The sequence below is a fragment of the Falco rusticolus genome, chromosome 2 (genome assembly GCF_015220075.1).
Source record: "Falco rusticolus isolate bFalRus1 chromosome 2, bFalRus1.pri, whole genome shotgun sequence".
Classification (NCBI taxonomy): Eukaryota; Metazoa; Chordata; class Aves; order Falconiformes; family Falconidae; genus Falco; species Falco rusticolus.
In genome coordinates this window covers 116,609,395-116,634,748 of record NC_051188.1, presented here as the reverse complement: position 1 = coordinate 116,634,748, position 25,354 = coordinate 116,609,395, and the positions used below count along the sequence as shown (strand labels likewise).

The following is a 25,354-nucleotide window of genomic DNA, read 5'->3' as shown; positions in this document are numbered from 1 at the left end:
TATTAACTGCTTGAACTAGTCATAAACCAGTTAGACCTGTAGTACCCAGACAAATAGTAAACATCTGATGCCATGAAAATACTCCTGTATGGCTTGTGTGTGGACTGTGGAGACTAAAGCTCTTAATGCAGTGGCCACACAGGCTTGACATTAATTATAAAGAACGCCCACTCCCTATTCAGTGAAGAAGTTCAATGATATTAATTACTTTAATCAAAATGCCACTAGAATTGTAAAATACATAGAGGTATACAAGCCACAAGATTTATCAAAAAAATCACTGAAACAGCATTCATTCGGCCTTAGTCTAAAAAAAGCACTCTCCTTAAGTTTTACTTTGAAAAGTATGTTTTCCAAATAATAAATTAATTTAGCCTAACTATGTGTTGCTGTTGATACTTCCATATAATTTTTAAACCTTCAGTTTATCCTAAAAAGCTTCATAACGAGTCAGTTTTTGCTAACCCCTAGTACAAAACTGGTTTCGTCAGTGGGAGCTGCAGACATTTAACAAATTTGTTCTCACATATCTCTAGATAGTTGCATGATCTATCTGTCTTTTAATTTAAGAAAGGAAGATCCTGGAACTGCAATGAAAAATGGCTATTCTAAATACGAAGTACTTCTGTTCCTCTTTGTGGCCTGATTTTGAATTCAGCCTCATCCTGTTGCTGTTAAATAATGGTGTTCAGGAAAAAGGAAGAGCTAGGAGCTTACAGAAGTCTAAAGACATCGGTACTTGCGGTAACGCCTTCATTGTTTAATGGTTTCTAACATTAACTCCCTTTAACTGCCGCTTCGCTGCTGGATTTTCAGACTCTATCAAGTAAATAGGAAAATACAGTAACTGAGCTGCCGTGGTGAGAAGGGAGGATTAACTGTGTTACAGAATGACAATTTAAGGCTGACTTAGGCACTGTTTAGAACACAGTTTCGAAGTTTTGGTTTATTACATTGTGTTCTAGGGATGCATATGAAAAGAAATCAATTCCATGGTCCAGATGTCAAGTTATCCCTCCCGCTTGCACCCCAGCCCCGAGCTGGGGCCGTAGGCAGGGAGGCACCCCTGTTGTCATATACTGTCCCTGTGCAGGACAGTACTTACAGGTTACCTGAACTTGTACCATATCTTAAATCCATCGATTGCAGTGAATTTAAGGATAAACTTAGAAGTCCCGAACAAAATGTTTTCCTAAATTATGGTTCAAGGACTTTTAACACTTTTCAAACCTACTTATCTAATAGGTGTAAAACCAAAAAAGATCACATTAAGATGTAAAGCTTTAACAGTCCAACTTCTTGCAGACCTTGCAAAGAAAGGTTGTGCCACGTGCTGTGGTGGTAAGGTTTTTTTCATTTTATCTCATCTTGGTCAAATCAAAGTGTAGCATGTGTTCATCAGTCGATCCCATGTGTTAGTAGCAGAGTCAGTTCTGGATGTAGGCAAAGAAAAAAGGTAGTAAAGAAAGTGCCAGACATGGTTTGGGGGAAGCCAGGCTGCCGCAGCTGTAAGGGCTGTGCAGGCTGGCAGCCCCCCCAGGCACAGCACCCCCACTCCCTTCTCCGCCCCCATCTGTGGTGCATCTGCAAGGCTGGCTATCGGGGATGCTCACACCAGGATTTATCCCCTCTCCTCAACTTTTTGCAGAAGGAGAGTCCTAGAACCGAAATCATCCCAGGAGCAGCACAGTTGGGCATCAGCTGTGCTTTGGAGAGCTGTAAGCCTGACATAGCGCCAGGAGAGGACTGCTGGAAGGGGTTCTTGTGAGGTCTGTCCTCTCCAGGGCTCTGTTTTGTCAATAGACACATAAAGGGGGATCAAAAGTCAACTATTGCTCATTACATCCAGCATGAACACACAGAGACTATAGGAACAGCAGGAAATCTGTACCCTGAGGTCGAGTCTTTATTTTTAGCATCCTGTGTGCTTCAAAACTAAAACACTCGAGTCAATATATAAGATAGTTTAACAAGATGGGGGAAAAAAATACAAGATTAATAATTAAAATTAAGTTACAAATACATCTCTTCCCCTCTGAACACAAATAGCGTGGTTTATCCACTAGAAATAAATGATTGACCACCTAAATATCTGAAGACACTGTTCTTTCATGTGCTGAAGATTGCTGCCTTAAAACCAGGCAGCTTTTGTAATCCACATTGTTAAGTTGCGGTGTTGATTTAAACAGGTTTGGAACACACAATTCCTGTAGCTCAGAGGCTCGGTAGCTGTTGGAGTGGGCTGGGGGCTGCAGAGCTCAGATCTGGTCTGTGCGTGGGATTAAAGGTGCCTGGAACAGTGTGTTCCTGGTGATTATCCATCTCCCCTCCACTTGCCCGTGCAGTGGGATGCTCTCTCTTCCAGACGCTCTGTATGTATAATTTCTAAGCAGCTTTGGCAACCCTAGGGATTAAAAAGGGTGTATGAATGTTTTATAATGTTATTGATAACTGCAGAGCAGATGCTTTTCTAATAAACTGCTGTGAGATAAGTTACTGGTAGCATCTGCAGAGATGTGTGTAAATGAGCTCAAAATAATTAATACTGTGTTAGAAGAAAGCGGTTTTTAAAGCACATCTGTATTGGAGGCATATAAGATTATTTCAGCCTGCCCTGAGAATGTGTTATAACACAAATTACCATAATTTATTAGGGGAAAAGCCATTTCTGTTAATCATATATTAATTATTCATAAAATCTGTATTAATGTTACCTTAATGGGAAGTGTTAGCAGCTGGGGTACTGGGCTTGGCAGTCTATTCACATACAAAAGAAAGATGAATAGCTTGACTTAAAAAGAAGACATAAAAATGACTTACAAGAGCATAAAAGCAGCAAGCATCGGTATATGAGTTAACATACAGCCAGCTACGGTAGAGCAGTCCATCCAGCTAACTACTTTGTATTTTGGCTCTAGCACCGGGTTGTTCCCGAGTGGAATTCCAGTGGGATTACTGGAGGATGTTTGTTACAAACCAGTCCTGTATACCTTGCCCTAATGCTTTTCAGCTCTTTAGCAAGCATAGATCTGGTGAGTCTGAGTAAAACAGAGACTCTTTCCCAGCCTACTTATAAAAAAAAACCAAAACACAAACAAACAAAAAAACCCAAAACAAACCAAAACAAGAAACAACACACGTGCACAAAACACCACAAACCCCCTCTCCAATATCTGATTTTAGTAATTTAAATGCAGGATAAATTCTTCCTACTGGGAAGAAAAAGGAGGAGAGAAAAAAAAAAAAAAAAAGGTTTTGCAACTTTTTAATCTTTTAAGTGAGCTATTCTGAACCATGTGGTGTGACAATGCTGCTCAGAGGATGTATATCAACCCAGAATGAACGGGCCACTGTGTATATACATACGTGCTGTGTGGCTTTATGTAGCTTGCTAGATGTTCCACTCAGTTAGAGGAGGATGTCAGCATTTAGATTATGACTTGAGACTAGAGGGTATGTTTTGATAAAAGTTTAGCAAAATCAATTACAGAATAAATTTTCCAGAATTTATTTTAATTAAAACTTTTTTTTTTTCTTTTTTTCTGGCTTTTGGAAGTTCTGTTGCAGGAATGAAAACCCAAACAGCAAGGGCACTGGCTAATGCATACGATGTGTAATGCCTGTAAAGTGTAACTGGTTTTATATTAGCAGTAAAAGCTTCATAAGATTCAACTGAAATTAAATTGTTTAGATCAGCTAGAGCCTTTTTTTTAGGATGGAACAATGCTGAACTTCTAAACACATTTGGTTTACACGTGAAGATAAAAGGCTGTTTATTGGTAAAATGTTGTTTGGTTCTTTTTATTTCAATGGCAATTATGATCTATAATGTGTGATCTGTAAGCTATCATCTGATGAATTTTGGCCAAAGCCATGGAAGAGAAGGATTTGGAGTGGGAAGCCAACCCAAAAGAAACAGAAAAAATGATTTTAAAAATTGCATAGCTTTCAGTGAGTCCAGGAAACCTAGGCCTGGTCTTGGAAGAACGTGTAGAGCCGGGTGGTCTAAAACTGAAGTGATGTTCAAGAATCTTAAGTAATTATTATTATTTTTTCCTTCTTCTGTCATGTTGATACTACTTCCAAGTTGTGGGTGGTGGGTGAGTCTGGGGCATGCGATCAGTTGTCATGCCTAACTGATTAATACAGATCAGAAAGGAGGTTGTTTTGAAGTTCAGATATTTTTTTTTCCTTCAAATTTCATTTTTGAAGACATGCGGTAAAGGAGGAGCGTGTATGGGAGCAATTTGTATCTGGAGAGCCCACCAAATAGTTGGTTGTAAAAGAGGCTGTATTCTGCAGAATGCTGGAGGTTATTGCTAGCTGTGGGTACAAGGAGCTCCTTGTACGTAATTCATCCCAGCACCATTTTACACTTTGCATGTGAAAATGTTATCGGAGTCCTGCAGGGTCTGGTAACGGTAATACTTCAGCATTACAACAAATAGGTAGTACTGTTATTTTGTTCTATATTGTAGTATATTGAATATATTTCATTGCTTACACTGTAGTAGCAGATCAAAACCATCTGCTGTCTTGCCACTAGTCCTCCGGTCTAACAAAAAATCGCAGCTCATTTTCCTTGAGGCCGGTGTGCTTCAAGGCATGTGTACCAGGACGGTGATCCAGCTGCTGAATGTTGGTGTGAGTCCAGACCTATGCTCGTGAGTTTTTTAAACGGAAACAATACTCCTTCCCAAGGATTGGAACACAGATAAACTCAGTTTCTCTCTTCCCTCCTTCCCCCATCCCCTTTACAGCTCCATCCCCCATCACAGTCATACGGAAAGACAGGACATCCAGGAACAGCGTGTCCCTGTCTTGGCAAGAACCCGAACATCCGAATGGGATCATCTTGGACTACGAGGTCAAATACTATGAAAAGGTGGGAAGAAAGATCAAAGGGGAGGTTTTTTTGTGCTATTAATAATGTAATTAAATGATTGCATCTTGTCTACGGTAAGGATTCAGAGACACATAGCTCACTTACTGTTGCCTCAATGACTCTAAGCACTGCAACTGTTCAATTTGTGGTAAGCAGAAATTAAGTTGTGTTTTCTTCTCCAACAACATTAAACCCCAAACACATTAAAACAAAAATAGAAGGTAATGCAGACAAGCTGTAATACTTTATCATCATGATCATTATTAATTAAGTATGGTCTGCTTACTCAGTTCTGTTATGCTGTCAGTGTTCATACATTTATTTGTCAGCATCCATGTGCTGGTGCTTCCCCATGGTGCAAGAATCTTTTACACCATGTATGGAAAAGATACAGGTGACCCTTTGGGCTGGTTTGTACAATGAGACTTTCCACTTTTCACAAATAACAAAATTCTTTGTAAATTGTCTGTTAATAAAAACAAGCCAAAGAAAATCTGCCATTAAATAGGTCCTGCTTTTTATTGACATTTTCTTGTAATTACAGCTGTTGATTTCTACATATCATATAGATTGGTACATAGGAAAAAAAATCTTCATAACAGCATGGTTCTTTTAGTAAATCTTACTGGCAGAATTGAAAAGACCATAGAAGGTTGTGAAGATTGTGAAGAGTGGTATTAGCCATTCTAAAACTGATCAGAGACACCTTTTGATAAAATGCGTATTGCTACTGAAGTTGACAGATTTTGAAAAGATGTCAGAAATAATGGTTTAATTTAGCATTTACTAATGCTGTTCATATCTAGAAGTCAGTCACCCATACCAGGGAATACATGGTGCTAATATCCACTTATAAACTGCTCTTAAAAAAAATCCATGGGTATTCCGCTAACCTTTAGGAAGTATTTTTATGGAGCTTACCAGTGGAGCAATGTGGTATTGATAGTCCACGCCTGATCTTCAGCTGAAAGAAGGGAATGAAGAAGGGAATGGGAGGGCTGTACTCTGTAAAGATTCCTCCCAAATTGCTATGTCATCTGATTTTGAGAGGGTTTTTTTGATGAGCACTTGGACCTTCAATGACCTTGATAAAAATCTAAACATACGTTGTGCTACTGATAAAAGGGGATAAAGAAAGCTTCCTAAACATTTCAGTTCAGTCTCACCTTATAAAGCAGTACCCTATGGATTTGTACTTTGGCGGGGGGTGGGGTGGGGTGGTGTCTGTTAATTTCAATGGTGACAGGACCAAGTCCAGGTCCTGGGCTTGAGAAGTAAAAGAGAACTGTCTCGTACATCAGATTGTCTTTCTTTAGACATCCTCAGCAGTGAAAGGATACAGGAATTATTTGGAATTTTTTCTTTCCAATATTTTTAAGAAAAGGGAAGAGATGCTGTCTTTTAGTAAGGCTTGGGAGAGCTACTGACCTCAGTAAAAGCCTGTGCCTGAAAGATCCTAGAACTTCACCTGGCTGAAGTTCTTGCACCATCTTGCAACCTGGTGCAGGCCACGTTGTTTCCATGCATGACTAACTTGTGTTTCACTTAAGACCTACCTGCCTGCTCTCGCTGCTGTTGCCCAGACCTTTGTTTTTCCTAAAGCTGCAGCAGCCCCATCGCAGCTCCATCTCCAGCCACCCCAAGCAGCAGTCCCTGCCTGGGGGGCTGCGAGTACTGCAGGGTGCAGGGTCTTACACAGGGCTGTCTTGTACATTGTGGCCTTAAGATGATCTCTTGGGCTTTAGTTGCTCCAAAGGAACAATTTTTTCCCCTTGAATGCATTTAGTTCATTTTAACAAATCAGCTGAGAAGTTTTATTTGTGTATTTGGTTTTTTTGTGGGGTTTTGATCGTCATTTTACACTGAAATAGGCTTGTTTTATTCAAGAAAATTGTATGCACAGAATAAGTACGTGGCTTCTATTCCCATCGAGTGTATCCAGTTTTAGGGAGCAACTGGTTGTCGTAAGACAGCTTCATAAGACAACCAGTCATACGAGGCTGATCTTCCACATGTTTCTTCCCTTTGAAGTCTGTGATCAAGAGGTCATACGCACCAGGCAGCTCTCTGAAACCAGAGAGCCAACTGCCTGACAATAGGGGCCGGACCATCCAGAGCAAAGGGGTTTTTAAAAACAACCTCCTGACACCAGTGTATTTAACGTGTTCTGCAATCCCTTAAGAAATCAGAAGGTTGTTCCTCGGGGTATATGAAAGCTAACGAAGCAGAGCAAATTTATTGTCAGGAGGGTTTAATCCATTGCCCCTTTTAGGTCTGCAAACTGTAAGAGCTGGAAAATGGCTGCTCTGTCAAACTTTCCCGAGGCCAAAGCAGCCCGTGCTGGACGGGTGCTATTCATTCCTTCTCCAAACACCTTTGGAAGATGCTGCTTTTGAGTCTGAGATCCCTAAGCAGCCCCTCTCCCCTCCTGTTTCTTTGAAAAGCGAGCTTGCTTTTCAAACTGGTCCAGTCCATTTGATTTTCTGTTTCAGAATCATCTTGGTTGTGCTCATCACAAACCCCACCACTGTTCAGTGGCAGCTGCTAGGGGAGAAAGCCTTCGCAGTCAGCAATCGGGGTATTTCTCCTGGCAAGTCGGACCTGATTGTTGGTAGACGATTTATGTTGAGCCATTCATTTCCCTCCTGCTTGTTTTTGCTTGCCATATCTTTTGTGATCTTTTCAAAATTAATAAATACAGCATGAATAGAGTAGTACAGCTCAGCTCAATGCTGTCATACACCTTATCTGTGCAATTATGCTTTTTTCCCTTTCCTAGGCTGTTCTTGAATTTCAAAGAATGTGTCGTAGTTATGGGCAACTGCATGATACTGATATTCAGGATGTTAGAATAGATTTGGAATAAAAATAGAATGTCCTGTATCTAAATTGTGATTTCATGTAGGTTTTGTAATGCATTATTGCCGGAAAGTACGTGGAAAACATTTATTTTCTGCAAGGGTAATATATTAACCTATTCAGGTTTTTTTCACCACTGGTTGTGCTTGTGTAACCAGGGGAGAATAGAGCTTTACGTGATGTTTCTAGAGAAATTAGGAACTTCAGTTTTGGGAAACAATGTTAACTTTTTGGAAAGAACCTGTGGGGTTTTAATGCATAACATTATGAACCGAGAGTGGCACTTTTTCATGACTCAGTCTTTGGAATAGAATTGTGTTTTCTGTAAAAATCTATAGAGCCTGCTCATGAGGCCCCAGTTACTATTTATTCAAAAGATTTAAAAGAAATAACATCCTCTTTCAGAGGAATACCGTATGGAACTGCTGGGCATTTGTTTTATGGTAAGGCATAGCATTTTATGTTGAGTTAATGGTACCAAATGACACCCTGGTTTAGTCCATCCATATAATGCTGTGCTGGATTTTAAGTGTCTCAGCCATCAAAGCACACATATAAAAAAAGCCAGGGTTGTTTGGTTGTTTTGTTTTTTTTTAATTATGCAAGCAGATACTTTGTTTCCTCCTTGTCCTTGCTCACATAATTATGTTCTCTGGAAGGATTATCTTGTCATGCAAAGCTACAGAAAAAGCCATGTCCTAAATACCACACATAAACTATTAATTGCTTCATTTAAATATGTGGCTTATAATTATGCTAACTAAATCCCACACACTTTATTAAAGGCGGAATCTGCTGCAAACAATGTGTGAAATTTAATTGCAGTCTCACCTCACTGAAATAGATTTGCCTTTGCCATTGCTGAAATGATGTGCTCAGTAGACTGGTTAAAGCCAACAAATAAATAATGATATCTAGTTTATGCTCTTTCCGAGGCTGAAAAAGTAAATTATATGCAAATGCACTTAGCGACTTTTAAATTCTTATTATTACGGCTTTGAGGGTAGGTGGGCCACGTATACTCCCCGAGGTTTGTAGTGATATCAACAGGTGGGTTACTCCTGGCAATGAGGGGAAGAAGCAATATAGGGACTGTGGGCTCCCCCCAAAGATGTGTGGTCCAGTTTTGGTCTCTCGAGTGTTGATGCAGCTGATGGAGAAAATGTTCTTCCTCATGCAATATAAACACTGTGCTTATCTGAAATAGGACGTCCCACTCACTCTTGCTAGTACTGCCACAATAAATTTTAAATGTATCTAAAATATGTCTTTTGCAAAACATAGTTTAAAAGTATAAAGAAATGTTTGCAAATGAGATACTAATAGTAGTGGGATTTGCCTCCCCAGTAAACTACGCAGAAATATTCAGGAAGGATTTGATTTGTGCATCCAAGTTCAATTTTATCATCGGAGTGTTTGATTAAAGTTCTGCTTGGCAAAGACTGACCCTCCTTTCTGCATATTCCTTCTGCTTATGGCAGCTAGAGTGCTGTATCTCTGAAATTTTCCTTCATCCCCAAGAAAGATAAACTTGGGCTTTTATGTGGTGTTTCACAGATTTGATTACTAGTAATGTAAAAAATGACTTACCAAATATGTGTGTAAAAAGCTTACCATAAACTAAGATACCATGACATCCTCCATACCATTGTTTTAGACGTTTATTTTCCAAGTTCCATTGCGGATTATTAATAGACAGGGCCATGACTATGTTTTCGCTTGCACGTATGTATCTGCACAAAAAGGAAATGTTTGCATTTCATAAAAGCAGCCTGAAGTGAGAGCAAAATGAATGTCCAGTCATAGCATACACAAAAGATTTTATGCTTTAAAGACAAGATTATTATGTCTTTGAAATTAAAATAGTTGCCTACGTTCAACGGAACGATGAGATAAAGCAAGCCTGCAAATTATAATACTAGGCTTTTGTTAGCTCAAAAATAAATAATTTTAGGCAAACCTGTTAGCTCCTTAGAATATCCTCCTGTAAATTTTCTCTTCTGAATTTATAACATAATTTTTTTGTCAGGGAAGCATCAGGAAACCACAGGGAGGTCCAAAGCTGATTTCCTTTTTTATTTTTAGTGTGCAAAGAAAAAGGGCCATGGTAAACATTTTTAGAATCATTCCTTGAAGACTAGGTCCTGCTCACGCTAGCTGAGATTTTGATTCTGGATGGTAACATTTAGGCACAGGCTTATTTGCTTTTTTTTTTTGTTTGTTTTGTTTTGTTCTTCCTCCCCTTCACTGTGATTAGTCGCGTGCATAATATTGAATATTATGTGGAGATTCTGGCAATTTCCCTGACTATGGTGTAAATGTTTCTGTTTCTTTCTGTATCAAAGCCAGTCAAGAGCAGGGTAGTCAGGCTTCTGTAGCACCCAAGTGAACCGTTTTTGATGGTCATCTCCTAACTTAGAATAAACCTAACTTTCTCTAGACAGCACAGCAGGGCAAACACACTGGAAAGCTCTGGTCACCTGCAGTTTTCACGTGGCTTTGGCAATGCGTGTGTTGGGTGTTCTCCAACCTCTGTACTTGTGCGGTGGCACTCAAGTGTTGTCAAAGTGGAAATGTCAGCACCTTGCAAGCTTATGCAATGCCAAAAACACAGGGGGAATTAGGTGAGATTGTTCTCATCCAACATACGTTAACTCAGCTTCTGCTTCCAGCCAGGCAAAACTCAATGTTTTTTGTATATTTCAGCGTTTTCAAAGTAAAAGGGCAGCGTATGAAATCCCCACCGCCTCCAGAATAAAAAAAAGTTCATGGTTAGGAACCTAAACAACTGAGATTCTCACAGTTCCCCACATGTGTGGCTGCTGTCCAAGATTCTTTCTGAGGCAGTTCCAGCTGCCATTTTTAGGAAGCCAAAAATGCTCTTTTGGTACAGGATGGCTGTAGTAAAATAAGCAATACCTTGGGCTCCAAATGCACGCTTCAGTTTTTAGAAGACGTACTTACAGTGGGACTGAGACATACTGTTATCAGAAGTAGCTTTATACTTACAAATTACAAATTGGTCCATTTCTTAATTAATTACAAAATGGTCAGTTTCTCATTTTATATAAAACATTGCTATGACAGAAATAGGTGACCATTAAGCAGAGTGTGGTTGTGAGTGTATTGTCTGTACTGGACACACATTTTGCTTTTCAGCAAAAAGCACTAAGGAGCAAACACCCGTTTCTGGCTGCTAAAACCCACGACTCATTCAGGAACAGGTTCAGGAGGGGTTTGCCCACATGAGGATGGATGCATCAGTCTCATAGTTTTCTATAGCATAATAGAAAGCTGCTTATATTTGCCTGTTGGCAGAGCTGAGGTGAGGAGCCTGAGTGGAGTTTCTCTTCTGACTGTTACAAAGGTAAATGCTGTCTTGTAAAAGGCAAGGCAGTAAAAACTGCATCCTGCAATAGCTCTGCAGAGCCCTAAAATGTCCAAGTTGCCCTCTTATAACTTCCAGTTCAGTGCAGTAGGCAAAGCTGGTTTATGGTTTTTTAAATAACTTTTTCATCTTGATTTTCTTCTTGTGCTACAGACTACAGACAGAATGATGCAAAGCTATTTAATGAAATAGCATATAGTCAACATGTCTACTATTTGATTTATAGCACAAGGCTGTAGAAGCTCTAATGATTTAGATTTCTTGCTAACCAAAACATTTTTAGCTGATTGAAATTGTATGGCTGTACAAGCATTTGTCTGGCTATAAATACTCAAAAAATTATACTGGTGCTTTCCAGGTGATGTGTGGTAATGTTGTACCAACCACCTCCTGTTCCTGTTTTTTAGGGTGAGGTTTTAATCTGATGATTTCTCTTCCCAAAAGCAGGAACAAGAGACAAGCTATACTATCCTGAGAGCCAAAGGCACCAACGTTACCATCAGCGGCCTCAAACCTGATACCACCTACATCTTCCAAATCCGAGCCCGAACTGCAGCTGGATATGGGACAAACAGCCGCAAGTTTGAATTCGAAACCAGTCCAGACTGTATGTATTGGTTCAAATGGTTTATGCCACCATCCTGGCCAGTTTCTGACTGATCCGAATGACTGCTTTCACTCCTTCTCTGGTTTAGTAAATGCAACTCGTAACTATTTATGATGTGTCTTTCTGGGTAACGTTACTATATAACTTTATCATTAAATGTTAAACATGCTATAAAGGGTATATATACTGTAATTGTCACAGGTGGTATTTTTTTCCATTCCCTACCCGGCTTCTGCCTCATGCCTTGATACCTTGCTAGACCACGGCTCCTGCCAAGGGGGGAGGTTTGATAGAAAAACAGATTCACAGCCTCGCAATGTTCCAAGTTTGTGGCCTGAACCCTATGGACTATAAACCACTGCTCCTAGAGAATTAATGTCATATTGGTCCATCACTCCTGTGGGTCAGTGTGTAGTTCTCCACACTACTGCAGAGCATTGCTGATGGCTCCTGCGTAGCCCTGAGATGATCCTAATATGCCCAGGCCGGGAAGGATGGTCACTCAGCTGAGCAGCTGGTCAGGGAGCTGAGCTGTTTGGGTCCCTTCTCTCTGTCACTGCATTTCTGGGTGGCCTGGGGGAAGTTATTTCCTGGTCCAGCACTCCTTTTTCTTTTCTCTGGTGCCTAGTATAACATTATTTAACTGATGACCTTATAGGTATTCTTTACAAGTTCTGTTATTATATCAGAAAGAGTCTTAATAGAACCCACAGTCTTTAAATGTTACTTTCTTATCACTTGTTAACTATGGAGTAAGTCAGACCTTCTCTCTGCTAGAAGCTGAAAGTGGCTTCATGCACCAAAAAGTCAGTCTTTACCTAGTGCCTGGTTACTGATGTAGACTGATGATGCATAAAGACTGTTTGCTTTTTAGGTCAGACTTCCACAGAATACTCATATCTGCTGTTCAGAGTTATGACACAACTAAGGGCTATAATTCTGATTACTATCTCATAAGGCTGATTCATGTACTCATGATAAGGCTTGAGAAGCCATAGTGCAAGAAGTGCTCTGCTAGAAACAGCAAGCTTGTAACCTAGAGTAGTAGCATCAGGTCTTATTCTGAAAAGCAGACAGGCTTCTTGTTTAAAAAAAATAGTTAGGAATTGTTGTTATGGTGACACATAGCTTTGGCATACTGGATGAAACTTTAACTCCAGATAGGACAAATAAGTACAGCAAGGAGAAAAAGTCAGTTGCAGTGATAACAGATTTCATAATTTAGAGGTTAACGAGTTTTCTCTGCAAAGTAATATCACAAAAAAAAAGTAAAAAGAAAAAATAGCTGTCCAAAAATGTGGCAGGTGACGGGAGACAGCAGTGCACATCTCAATAATGAGCGTACAAGTTACACAGAGAGACAAAAAATGGCATAACTTTGTTCCTATTGCTAAGTTATAGCTACGTGAGTGCAGTCGCAGGACTGTAATAGGCAGAGGCTTCTTCCCCAGGGGAACGGTGTGACTCCAAGCAGTCCCGTCCACAAACTGCCTGACTCGTGGGGACCAGGAGTGCAAACTTGCTGCTCAGTTTGGACAGTTAACTTGAAGCATAGCGCTGAGGAGCCTAATTCTGCTGTGTTCAGGGGAGTCTGGTAGGTGTCTGCTGATGGTTGTTCACAACACCTAAGACCCCAAGGTGTCCTGCCATTGCACAGCAGTCCAGTGCACGTGGCACCATGCTTAGGGACCACAGGGAAGCATCCAGCGTAAGGCAGAAAACAGCCTTTCTTTTTCTGAAAGACATTGATTAACCATGGATAGTCCTTCCATGTGCTTCTGAGTGCCTCCGGCTTTTCACAGCTGGCACAGGGATGCTATCAAGCTTAATGCATTAAATCACTTCCCATCATACAGAAGTGACAGTAAGGGTGGTGATGATGGGCCGGCTGGAATTTCTTGCCAAGGAAAAATTCCTCACTGAACATGACAAAATATACGTATGTCATGATATGCATGTTTGTATTTACATATATGTTTGTATATAAGTATCAGTTTAACAGCAGTTACTACAATCAGCAGTAGCAGAAACAGCTTTGGTAAATTGTCAAAGATGACCAGAGTCTTTGGTTTTCTTCCCTTGTATTTATTTGTCTGATGAAAAATTAATTAGCAGATGAAATATTTGGCAGGAAACACAATGCTCTACAGTGATGATTTAATCTGTCTCTTCCCTGTATGATATGTAATCAATGTTATATGTGTGTTGGGGGGTTATTTATATATTTTTGTGTTAACTTTCCAGCATTCTCCATTTCCAGTGAGAATAGCCAGGTCGTAATGATTGCCATTTCAGCGGCAGTAGCCATTATCCTCCTCACGGTTGTGGTGTACGTCTTGATTGGGAGGTTAGTTTATCATCTGAGTTGCTTCCACTTCCATTTTCCCGAGGGGCCTTGACGAGCGTGGCAAATTGGGTGGCGTCGGGCAGCGGCAGGGCTGCTTTGCACCTTCTCCTTTGTCTGCTGCCCAGGAGCTCCGAGCACTGCTTCGCGCTCGATAATGAGCCCGCTAACGTTAGCAGCCCCCATCATGCAGCAGTTGTTAAAAAATGCTATAAACACATTCTTAGGCAATTGTAAAATTAAACTGTAGGGGTCAAAAATCAACAAATCCTCTCATTAGCCAATTTCCTCAAATTCCCTGAGAACATAACATGCCTCTATAGGGCACAGAGAATGAAAATATCATTAAACTTTCAAACAGGCATTTAATTGTGGAGGGAAAACATTTTATTCTGTTTCCACCTGCAGTGAACATATAAAATTCTCTATATTAATCTTTTTTCTCTGTTGCTTGTAGATTCTGTGGATACAAGAAGTCTAAACATGGCACTGATGAGAAAAGACTGCATTTTGGGAACGGCCATTGTAAGTTACTTGCAGCCTTTTAATGCTTCTCAATCTGTTGAATTCATCCCCTAGATAACTGGTATTTTTCAATTTAAAACAAAAAGTCATACTTCACTTAAACCAAGGTGAAATTGGGAAGAGAATTATCTCTTCTCTTGTGGGTAAGGAGATTTTCCCCAAACAATTATTCTTTGTTTCAAAATCTTTCATCTGTGTTCAGGTTAGTAATAAGCAAAACATCGCTGTCTGTGTTCAAACAATGCGTGTGGTTAGAAACATCATATTGATTCTGCTGTGCATTACTGAAATGCAGAATGTAGCTTCAGCTTCCTCATCAGCTGTATAACGTCTAAGAAATTACTTCTTTTTTTTTTTTTTTTTTTCCCAAAGCAAAATATAAAATCAATGAAACCTGTCTTGATGACTACTGAAGGGACTGTGAAAATTGCTTCCTTGACAAAATTGACCCGCTAATAATTTAGTTTGGAGTTCTTCTAAGCACAGGCTGAAAAGTGATTTGGAGTACTTTCTTAAATTAAGAATAACTACTAAAGAAGTGTCTCACGAATTAATGGCATTTTTTTAATCCAGTTGTGTTTACAAACACGTTTTGTTCAAGTAAGTCCTGGTTCCCCACTTGCAGGAACGAATACATCTGTGCTGTCTTTGGGTGCCATCCAGGACTAAGGGAGCCTTTCTCTTGATTTACATTATCTTTGTGTCACAAAAATTGTCTGGAGTTAAGGATGTGAGATTTTGCTCACCCTGAGGAATCTGGGCTGCTTTTGAAACATGTTCAAAAGCCAGACCCGAAGCCTGTCTATTTCTGCTGTTTGCATGCCTATTTTTAATAAGTCTAAATGGGACTTTATTCGTGGCTGCTCGGGGTCATTCAGCTGTGCCCTGTGAAAGGAACAGCGTGGAGCAAGATCCCGTCCAGGAGACACTGAAGGGAAGAAGCACTGATTTTCTGAGGCCAGGCACGTGCCCTGGCTACCAGGAAAGAGCTTGCTATGGCCCGTGGCTGGAGGGGAATGTCATCCTGCAGCATTTCAGCTCCTCTCTGACGCTGGATCCCCTCTGCAGGGTGCGCAGCCCTGCAGCACTTTGCCACAATGGAGAGGCTGTGGATGGTGAAGACTGGATCATAGCCAAAGCTCCACCCACACCACCCTCCTTAAAATACAAATAAATTAGTTTTGGAGCATGAAAAGCTTGGGGGAGAGGAAGGTGACAGTTCAAAATTCCAGAGCAGGGACAGGGGGAAATCTTGGGGTTTTATCACTGCATTTTTGGATTTTTTTCATCCTTATAGGGCGAAGATAACACCCTTCAAAAACACCAAGTCTGGAAATTCCTTTTTTTCACTCCCACAACTCTTGGTGTCTAATGAGCATGTTTTAATAAGAAGCAGTTGTTTGTCTTTGAAACTGTTTCAGCTCCAAATAAAAATCCTGTTGCACCACGTAAGCCATGTTGAACCATATATTTCTATCACTTAGCACGTTGTGAGGTTCCCGTACGTGGGTTTTTGCACACAACAGTGGCGCTGTACCGTCTGCAAGGAGAGAGCTGCTGGTACCATAATCAGATGCCTCCCCACCAAATATAATTGAATTAACATTTTAATGAGGGATTTACCTGCAGTAGTTGGAAATTAGAACTGCTTCCTAATCCTCGTGACAATGGAGTAACTGTTCTCTGACTGTTCATATTTTTATTATTTCACGTTGGGAGCCCCTCCTTACCCCCGTGAGCCGTGAGCATGCATATCCCAGCACGTGTGCCCCTCCCCCGGCACTGTCGGGGGACACGCAAGGGTTTGCCTCGTGCAGCCCAACAACCCCTAACCAACTAGTCTCAAAAAACTCTAGATGGTTACATGTGGCCCATAGAATTAATGCTTCATCATCCAAATTTAATGAGGTTATAAAATAAAAGCAGCCAGTAAAGAAAGTGTCACAGACAAATAACAGGTCAGAATTTGCTCTCCTTACTCCCACACAATGGAAAGTTGCAATCACTATTCTTAAACATGTCAGTGCTGTTAAATTCCTGGGGATTAAATTGCTTTTAATTTGGCTTTAGATATTTATGTACTGTTTTCTGAGTAGTGCCATGCTGATTCACTACGCAGTAAGAAACAGAGCTGATCGTGGACCTGTTAGAAATTCTTGAAAATGGTTTATTGATTTTGCAGATATTTATCTGTTAGGGTTTGTATGTATGTACGTGTGTGGCTGTTGAAACTTTATTCTACTAAATTGCAGTCTTTCTCAAAGAATAAGCAAATTGCTCCTGTGAACTAAAAAAGGATAAAGTAACTTCCATGGCTGTCGTAAACTTTCAGCATCTTAAATACAGCAGCTGGTTTATTTCAGTCAGTTTATTCTGAATTACTTTAAAAAAAGGCCCCAGCCATGAACTATTCCCTGCAGCCTTATTACAAATCCTATAATATTACTTCAAAGGAGCAAAAATGTTTCACCTCCTCAGATCCTCTCCCTTTGCCTTCTTTGGCTAGGCTCTTTTTATTTTTTTGTTACCTTTAGGGCAATTCATGCTGTTAAAATGAAAATGTAAATTATTATGTTTGCACAGAATGAGCTGTAAAGTAGTACAGCTTAACACATGTGCATGTGTTTATTATCTGTTTTTCATGACAGAAGCCAGTTACCATACAGGCTGCCCTTAATTATTGGTGTGAAGGGATTATTCTCCTTGCAGCCACCATCACCTGATCTTGGGAACCTCTGGGGTCAGCATTAAAAATCTGCAGCCAAAAAACCCACAGTGCAGCAGCTTTTAATTGTTGTTATTTTTATTGGGGGTATGAGGGAGCCTGTAATGTACATTCAGCATGGATGGAAAGCAGCATTTACAAGATTTTTAACCAACAGCAATATACAGCCAATTACTTTTTGTTTTACTTGCAAGTAATTCTGTAATCATCAGGCTCTTGAAGGAAACACAGTTGGCATTTAATGCCGTGCACACGCAGCCCTTGTGTTAGGAGCATGGCTCTTAGTTTGCGTTGTTTTCCAGGCAATTAGCTTGGGAACTCAGTTTTATCATTTCTTTGTCAATTCTGAGGCCAATAAATATCTGTGAGATCGATTATTATTTCTTTTACGTACACTTGGGATTGTTTGACCAAACAATGGTGTGCGCTAATAGTCCAAAGGTATTTTTCTCCCATCTGTGTAACCCCAGCAAAAAAAAAAGATTTAACTCTTCTAGCAGTCAACAGATTGACGCAGTATAATAATGCCAAGCTGGAAGGGATATTCCTGAGTAGGTCAAGGCAGTGTTTGTAGGAGGAGTTAATATCTTTTACAAGACCAACTGGTACAGTTAGGAAAAGTTAGAGTACATGTCCAGGAATGCAGGGTTTGTGTCAGCAGCAGAGAAATTCAAGCTGGATGTAACGGTTATTTCACTTTGCTTGAAAAAACCATCATCTCTGTGTCCTAAAATAGCACAGAGTTGGACACACGAGGTACTGGGTCCAAGCGCAAGCAGGACCTTGAGCTGGGGAGGAGGAATGAGACTGCTTTGCCTTCAGCAATCTTTTCTGGAGAAAAAGGTTGGGAATGGTGATGTGTTCCTCCCGCCCCCAGTCCTGCTGGAGGAAGGGATGTGGAGAGCTCGAAACTGCCCTTCAAACCTTTCAGTCATTTGAAGCGATGCTTGCTCCGGGCAAAGAGAGCAATCCCTGGCCGGGAAACGACGGAAGGGGACGAAATAAATAACATGGAGCACTAGAACCAGACTTTAGTAACAGGAACAACTGGCTGCCATCCTTGTGCATACTAGCAGAGGGACTGAGGCAGAGGTGCATTTGCTCATGTATAATTTGCTTTTCTTATGCATTGTTGGAGGACTCTGAAAGAAAAAGTATAAGTTAATGTGGTCTCCTTAATATATTCCTAACAACTTTTCAGGTTGACCATAGCGTCACATGTTTTATTCCTTGCCTCTTTGTTGTTACCGTGCGAGGGACAGTATAAGGCAGCACCTAAACGTAGCAAGCTGGGAGGGATGGGTAATATTTTAATATCTGAAAAGCAGCTAAATTTGGCAAGAGCAGATATATTTAAAATAGGGTTTCAGACTTCTGTGCAATAACTACATTAGTGTCTCTGGTTTCATTCTATATTAAGATTCCTGAAGACCCATGGAAAGCAGTTTAATATGAAGAAGCAGTATACCTTTTTCTTCTATTGATTTGATTTCTATTGTCTCACGAGCTTTCTTTAGAAGGATTAATTAAGTCTGAATAACATTTTCTCTCTGAATTTGTTTTTACACAGTAAAACTCCCAGGCCTGAGAACTTACGTAGATCCGCATACCTATGAGGATCCCAGTCAAGCTGTGCATGAATTTGCCAAGGAACTAGATGCTTCTAATATATCCATCGATAAAGTAGTTGGAGCAGGTAATGACTACCAGATATACTGAATTAAAAATAGCTTTTTGCTGTATATCCTGTTTTACATCTTTGGGTTTATACTTACGGCTGGAAAGAAAACATTGTAAAGTCTTCAAATTAGTAGGGCATATTTACAGCTGACTTTGGCGCCTAGGAAAAGTTAAAGGCACACAGTTCTATTTTTTTTTGTCCCCAGAGAAAGCAGATAGCAAGGTGGTTTTTCAAAGGACACCCATCAACTCACACTTGGACACAGCACTGTTGGGAGTGAAAAGAGAGTTCAGCCTCACTTCTATGTTTCTCTTTAAAATCTGTCAGCACAGAAAATGGTATCAACTGTGAAGACGTTTTCTTTTTTTTCCCTTAAAAGGACTGTTGACTATTATGCCTTGAATGAAACCACAAACTCATTTCATACCAGTCACCCCACATCCATCAGACTGCAGTGACCTTTGGTCATTGGATTGATTTTGGTCACTGCTTTGGATTTGAATTATCGATTTAAGAGGAAGGGGTTGTCTGTCTGATAACTGATTGTCTGAGCCATACAGACGCCATAGATAGTTGAGTTTACAGAAGGCAAACTGTCAAAATGAGCAGATTTTGTAGCAGAGGAGCCAGGTTACAGAAAGTCTCGTCACACTGAGTTCTCCATGTTGCAATGCAGCATGTAGCTTCTGACAAGATGCATGTTTGCTTCTTGAAGTGGCAGATTGTCTTGTCAAGTCAGAAGATCATAAAGTGTTAGCTTTCCTGATAAATTAAAGCATTTGTGAGAAGTAATATTGATTTTTAATTCATTGAAAATTACTGGTTCTTTTATTATTGATTTCTTGCTTCTCTCTAAATCTAGTATTTGAATTAAAATCATGAGATGTGAGAGACAGGCTCCTAGTCCATAGCAAAAGGTTTTCAGTTGGAAAAAAAAACAAACCACATAAAACCAAGCTACTGTACTCAGTACATCTCCTGAATTACCCAGTAAAAAGAAACAGTATTCATACTGTCTTACTGCAGCTGCTCAGCACCTCGTATGAAGATAGGTTATTTTCTGCAAAGGTAGAATTGTTGTTTCTTGCTGGTTTTAATTTTGCCCCACAAGAGTGCACTGTTCCCCATCATCTTCAGTCAAGGCAGCAGCGCTGCTTACTGCACATAGCAGAGAATTGCTGTGGGGCTAGAGAAGGCGTTACTGAAAAGCTAAGGCCAAGAGCAGTATGTTTCTTATCAGACTCTCAGGGGCCTTTGTTCACAAATGTGGGCTCTGTGCAGTATATGAATCTAGAAAACAGATTCACAAGAATGGATGATGTGTCATATTTCATAGCATCGTTTAAGCTGGACAAGACCTTTCAAATCATCAAGCCCAACCGGTAGCCCAGGACAGCCAAGCCCACCCCTAAGCCATGTCCCTGAGCACCACATCTACGTGGTTTTTAAACACCTCCAGGCGTGGTGACTCCACCACCTCCCTGGGCAGCTTGTTCCAATGCTTGACCATCCCTTCAGTGAAGTTTTTTCCTAAAATCCAATCTAAACCTCCTCTGGTGCAACTTGGGGATGTTTCGTCTTGTCCTGTCACTTGTTACTTGGGAGACGAGACCGACCCCCACCTGCCTACAGCCTCCTGTATTTATATTATCACTCCTACAGCTGTAGGGAGTGATAAGATCCCCCCCTCCCCCAAGCCTCCTCCTCTCCAGACTAAACCACCTTAGTTGCTTCAGCTGCTCCTCACAAGACTTGTGCTCCAGACCCTGCCCCAGCTCCATTGCCCTTCTCTGGACATGGTCCAGCAGCTCTCTGTCCCTCCCGAAGCTCATTGTTTGGACTTATTTTTAATCAGAATGCATATGGGAGTAATAGGTAAACCCAAACTGGCCAAATATGACCTCTGAAAATGGAGGAGGAGTTTTCTGAGAGGCTTCAAAAAAGGGATATGTCCTAAAAGATTCAGGTGGTTTAAAAAGTTTGTCCACGCCAGTAAAAGCGACAGAGGGTTCCTGCAGGTCCTCTACACTGAAGCATGAACTGAAGATATATTAACGCCATTTGTTGGAGGCGGGGACTCAGGTTCACGCAGCCTAAACTACGTACGGCGTTACAGTCTGCATTTCCTTGAGCAGTTGCCAGAGATGCCAACAGGAAGAGCCAAGCAGGGAAAACCAGATGAAAATAAGGCTATGGAGTGCTCAGAGCTTCCAAAACGCATTCGTAGCATCACTGCACACTGCTGTCCCATCCAACACGGGGCAGCTTTTGCGTTCAGAGTAAGTTGTTCGAGGCTGCTTCTGCAAGAACGCTTCTTTCCTCCCCCAAGGCAGAAAGGTGTTTCCTGTCTCCTACTTGAGTCAATGACTTATTGGAGTGAATGACTTGGTCTTTTCCTGCCCTTCTCTGTTACAAATGCAAATGTGAATGAAATTATAAGAAGACAGTGATTTGAGAAGGGATTCATTTAACTGCATTGAAGTGTGACGTAAGTAATGAGACCTTCAAGTCAGGCAAGTAATCTTGATCTTCTGAGGTGCTTTCCCAAGTCATTTTTCACAGCTTTAGCCAGAAGTTTCTGAGAGGAGAGGGCAGCTTACATAGCTTTGAAAACACACCCAAATGCAATCAGGAAATACTCTTGTCCAAAAGAACCTCCAGAAGAGCACGAGGGATTTTGGTGGGAGGCTAAGCATAAGAAAATTGAGTTCAGGAGCCACTTTTCCAGATTTTTCTTTACAGCGATTTTTTATTTTAAAACAACTCACTTGTTTTTACAGACCCAGTTCAGCAAACCACTTAAGAAGTTTAAAGCCAATTGGATAGCAAAAGAATACTACAGAAAGTACTTTCTCAATTTGGGATGGATTTAACTATGTGCTTTGCTGAACGCGAAAACAAGCATTTGCTTTTCTTTCAACGCTTAAACATACTTGTAGGATAACTTCTTGTTAATCAAAGTATTTCTAAAATTTAGGGACTACTGGTCCATGAACTTATTGTGAAGGCTGGCAGTGTCTCAGGGAGCACTTGCAGATCATTGCTGAGGTTCATGATGTTTATGAAACATTCAGCTCAGTTGACTCTCCAGCTCCGAGGGAGTTCTGTGCACGGCAGCGCAATCGTGACTTAAGACACAACAAAGTGAAGGGAGTAGCTAATTTCAGAGTCATCTTTTATTTGTCCTCTGGGTCTAAATGCACAGCAAATGCCATTCACTGATGCACTAAGTAGCCCATTTAAAAAGAAATTAAGATCTCCTTAAGAGAGATCTTTATATCATGAACAGCTCTCCTAATAATATCTATTTGCTTTCCACACGTAAATAGACCTATCACTCTGCAGGGTAGGTTATACAATGTTTGTGTGTGTAGCATAATTAAAAATAAACACTTCAGAAAGGCTTTATGTGAAAAGCCATCAACTTCATCTCTTAAAATCACTGCCAGGTTTTCCACCCTCGAACTCAAACACAAGTCCTTATTCCTCCTAAACAATATTTGATGAGATCCAGTCCATCTAGCGGGACCATGTAATAATGATTTCCAGGCAAAAGATGTAGCGTAACTCGTGCCACTTATGGGTGTTGACCAGGTAGGCTTATGTAGCATCCATAGTGCCCTGTATACAAAAGAGCCAAAGGTTAACATAGTTGGGCTGCCCAGTGAGATTTTTCCAGTGAAATCATTTTCCAAGAAAATAAACCCATTTTATATTCGTGGACAGCAGTAAGCTCCGTTGTTAGGAAGGGTCCAACTTTTAGTCTCCTGCAGCACTGGCCTTGAGGCGCTTGTGGAATCCACTTAATCACCCAAGTTCTAATTTCTGCAGCCATGGCCAAATGGAACTGTGTTGATGGACATTAGCTGTAACCTTTCCCTTCCCAAAAGTCAAACAAATATCAGACACATGATTCCGGTCCAAAATGAGGGATTGATTGCTGAACTGCTTGATGAAATCATAGCTGTAGTCTCCGTTGACAGTAACTGACAATAGCGTTAAGGGGTTAGCTTGTTAGAGCTTTTTGGACCATTAAAACATAGAAAAGAAGACAAAGCTGGGCTTTACAAGGTTTATTTCAAGCCCTTTTTTTCCCTTCCCTCTGTTTTCAAGACGTGCTTTGCTCTTCCTCTTTGTGGTGCTCTGACAGTATTGAGCTGGGCTTACTCTTTGAACTGAAGCAGTGTTTGCTCTTGGTAAAGTATACCGGTCATTTTGGCTTGCAGAGGTTGAGTATTTTTAATTAAGAAGTCTGAACAGAACTCAGCACCCATTAGTTACTAGTAATAGGTTTTACAATTCATTTTCTGAGTTGCTGCCCGTCTTGGCAGCCTGAAATACAAATAATGTTGGAAATGATGGATGTAATGTAAGTGCTATGTTAGTAGTATATATGTATATAAAGATATATCCTGTTTCTAATTTTTTTTGGTTATTCCATTAATAGCACAGTATCGTGCCTAAAGGATGGACCAGCTTAGCAGCTGGTGATAAGACACGGTGACATTCACTTCTGTGTTCTTGATTCAAATCTAGCCTGGGTTAGCAACAGAGAAAAGTCATCACCCTGTAACACATTTGCTTTTTTTTTTTTTTTTTTTTTTTTTTTTGTCTAGCAGAGAACCCTTAGAAAATAAAGCTGAAAACTGACCTCAAGAGGTCATTAAGTCCACACCCTTGCCCAAAACAGAACTTGTTAGGTACCATTCTTGACATGCTTGTTCTTCAGAGTCTCCAAGACAGAAGAGTTAATAGTCTCCCTAAAAAATCTTTTGCGCCATCCAAGTGTCCTTACTGTTAGAATTTTTTTCCTGATCTAACTGACCTTTATTGTAATTTGCAACTCTACTTTGGTTTGCCTTTTGTGTATAGAAAAAGGAGTTGGTGTCCACCTTATTTATAAGCATAATGTTGATTAGCCAAAACTATTGTTATGTCCCTTCTCATTCCTTGTTGTGTATAAACAACACAAATTTCCTGAGTTTTTGAACGTGAGCACACAGCCCTGACTTTTAAGATCCTGGTCATTTTTATTGCTCCCTTTTATCACTCCTTAATTGCAGTGGCACAGATGGGACATGGACTTTAATGCCAGCCATATTGATGGCAAGCTGATGAAAGACTAATTTCAGTTTGCTCATAAATGGGCTGAATGTAACGTCTAAAATATATCCCATGTGGTACCACATCTGAAGTCAACAGTGAAGGGCTGTCAATGCATCACATTTTTGAGCATTAAGTCTATGAAGAGCAACATGATTTAAATGTGCCTATTACAGATATCTTATTTCAGTGGGTTTGGGTCATTTTTGGTTTTCACAGATGTTGCTTAATGTAAACAATCAGCTGCAGAGATAAAAAAAGAACCATTGTGGGCAAATGAGCTCCAAGTGCCTTTGCTCTTTAGAGGCATAGCAATGCTCTTGCATAGTACCATAGGATCCTAGAATAGTTTGGGCTGGAGGGGACCTTTAAAGGTCACCGAGACCAGCTCCCCTGCAACAAGCGGGGACATCTTCAGAATTTCGATGTACTACACATTCAGTTGGGAAAAGCTCCTATGTAAGCAGTACAATCACTCTTTCCATGATGTTTCACTCACAAATAAAAACAAAATTCCCAGTTTGCATAAAAAATTATGCCACCTAGATTTAGATTTATAGGGTTTGTTTGTTTCCAAGCTAAACTTTCTATACAAGGCTACTTGATACATGCCAAAATAAGGCATATGAGGGGCTAATATATATTTAGATCTTGTGTATTTTGACAAAAGAACCTGAACAGGCATGTATTGTTGGAAAATGAGTGTTAAAGTCCTCCAGCAACACCCTCTAGTTTCTTGAAAAAAAAACCATCAACCACAAAACAAACCACCTTTCTTCTCTTCTTTGTTCAGTAAAGTGTTTTCCTTGTCTTTAAATATAAATAATCATGTAGGGCAATTCTTGCCATCATATTTCTTGTACAATTTATCCATTCTCTGGTTTTTGTTTTTGTTGTTTTTTTTTTTTTTTTGGGGGGGGGGGTGTTCGTTATTTCAATTATTTTGTCATTTAAGCAAAAAGACAAAAAGTTGCTACTCTAATTTAAGTGGGGTGCGTGTGCAATTCACGATATATGAAATCTAAGGTAGAGGGTTGGATAATTTGGAATCAAAAGTCAGTTGCTGCTCAAATGTTTTTTATGATACTGCGACTTCCTTAAATGCTTTATGCAATCATGAGTTAAATGCAGAAATTTTCAAATGAGATGCCTTCTTCCAGCATTTTGTGAACATATTTCGTACTTGCTTATTTGAATGCTACGATGATTTTCCCTGTGCACTCTCCTTGGACGTTAC

The 25,354-nt window shown here is 40.3% G+C and overlaps 1 protein-coding gene across 2 annotated transcripts in view; it reads left to right on the top strand.

Annotated features, from left to right (window-relative positions):
- Positions 1-25,354, top strand: part of EPHA3 (EPH receptor A3) — a 234,468-nt gene that overhangs the window by 169,077 nt on the left and 40,037 nt on the right. The window contains exons 6-10 of one of the 2 annotated variants that reach the window (XM_037378144.1): positions 4,761-4,885; positions 11,580-11,739; positions 13,984-14,086; positions 14,541-14,608; positions 18,904-19,029. In XM_037378144.1, the coding sequence (XP_037234041.1) occupies positions 4,761-4,885; positions 11,580-11,739; positions 13,984-14,086; positions 14,541-14,608; positions 18,904-19,029 (582 nt within the window). Of the gene's footprint in view, positions 1-4,760; positions 4,886-11,576; positions 11,740-13,983; positions 14,087-14,540; positions 14,609-18,903; positions 19,030-25,354 lie in introns of both variants that reach the window. The other variant, XM_037378143.1, reaches the window with a different exon arrangement.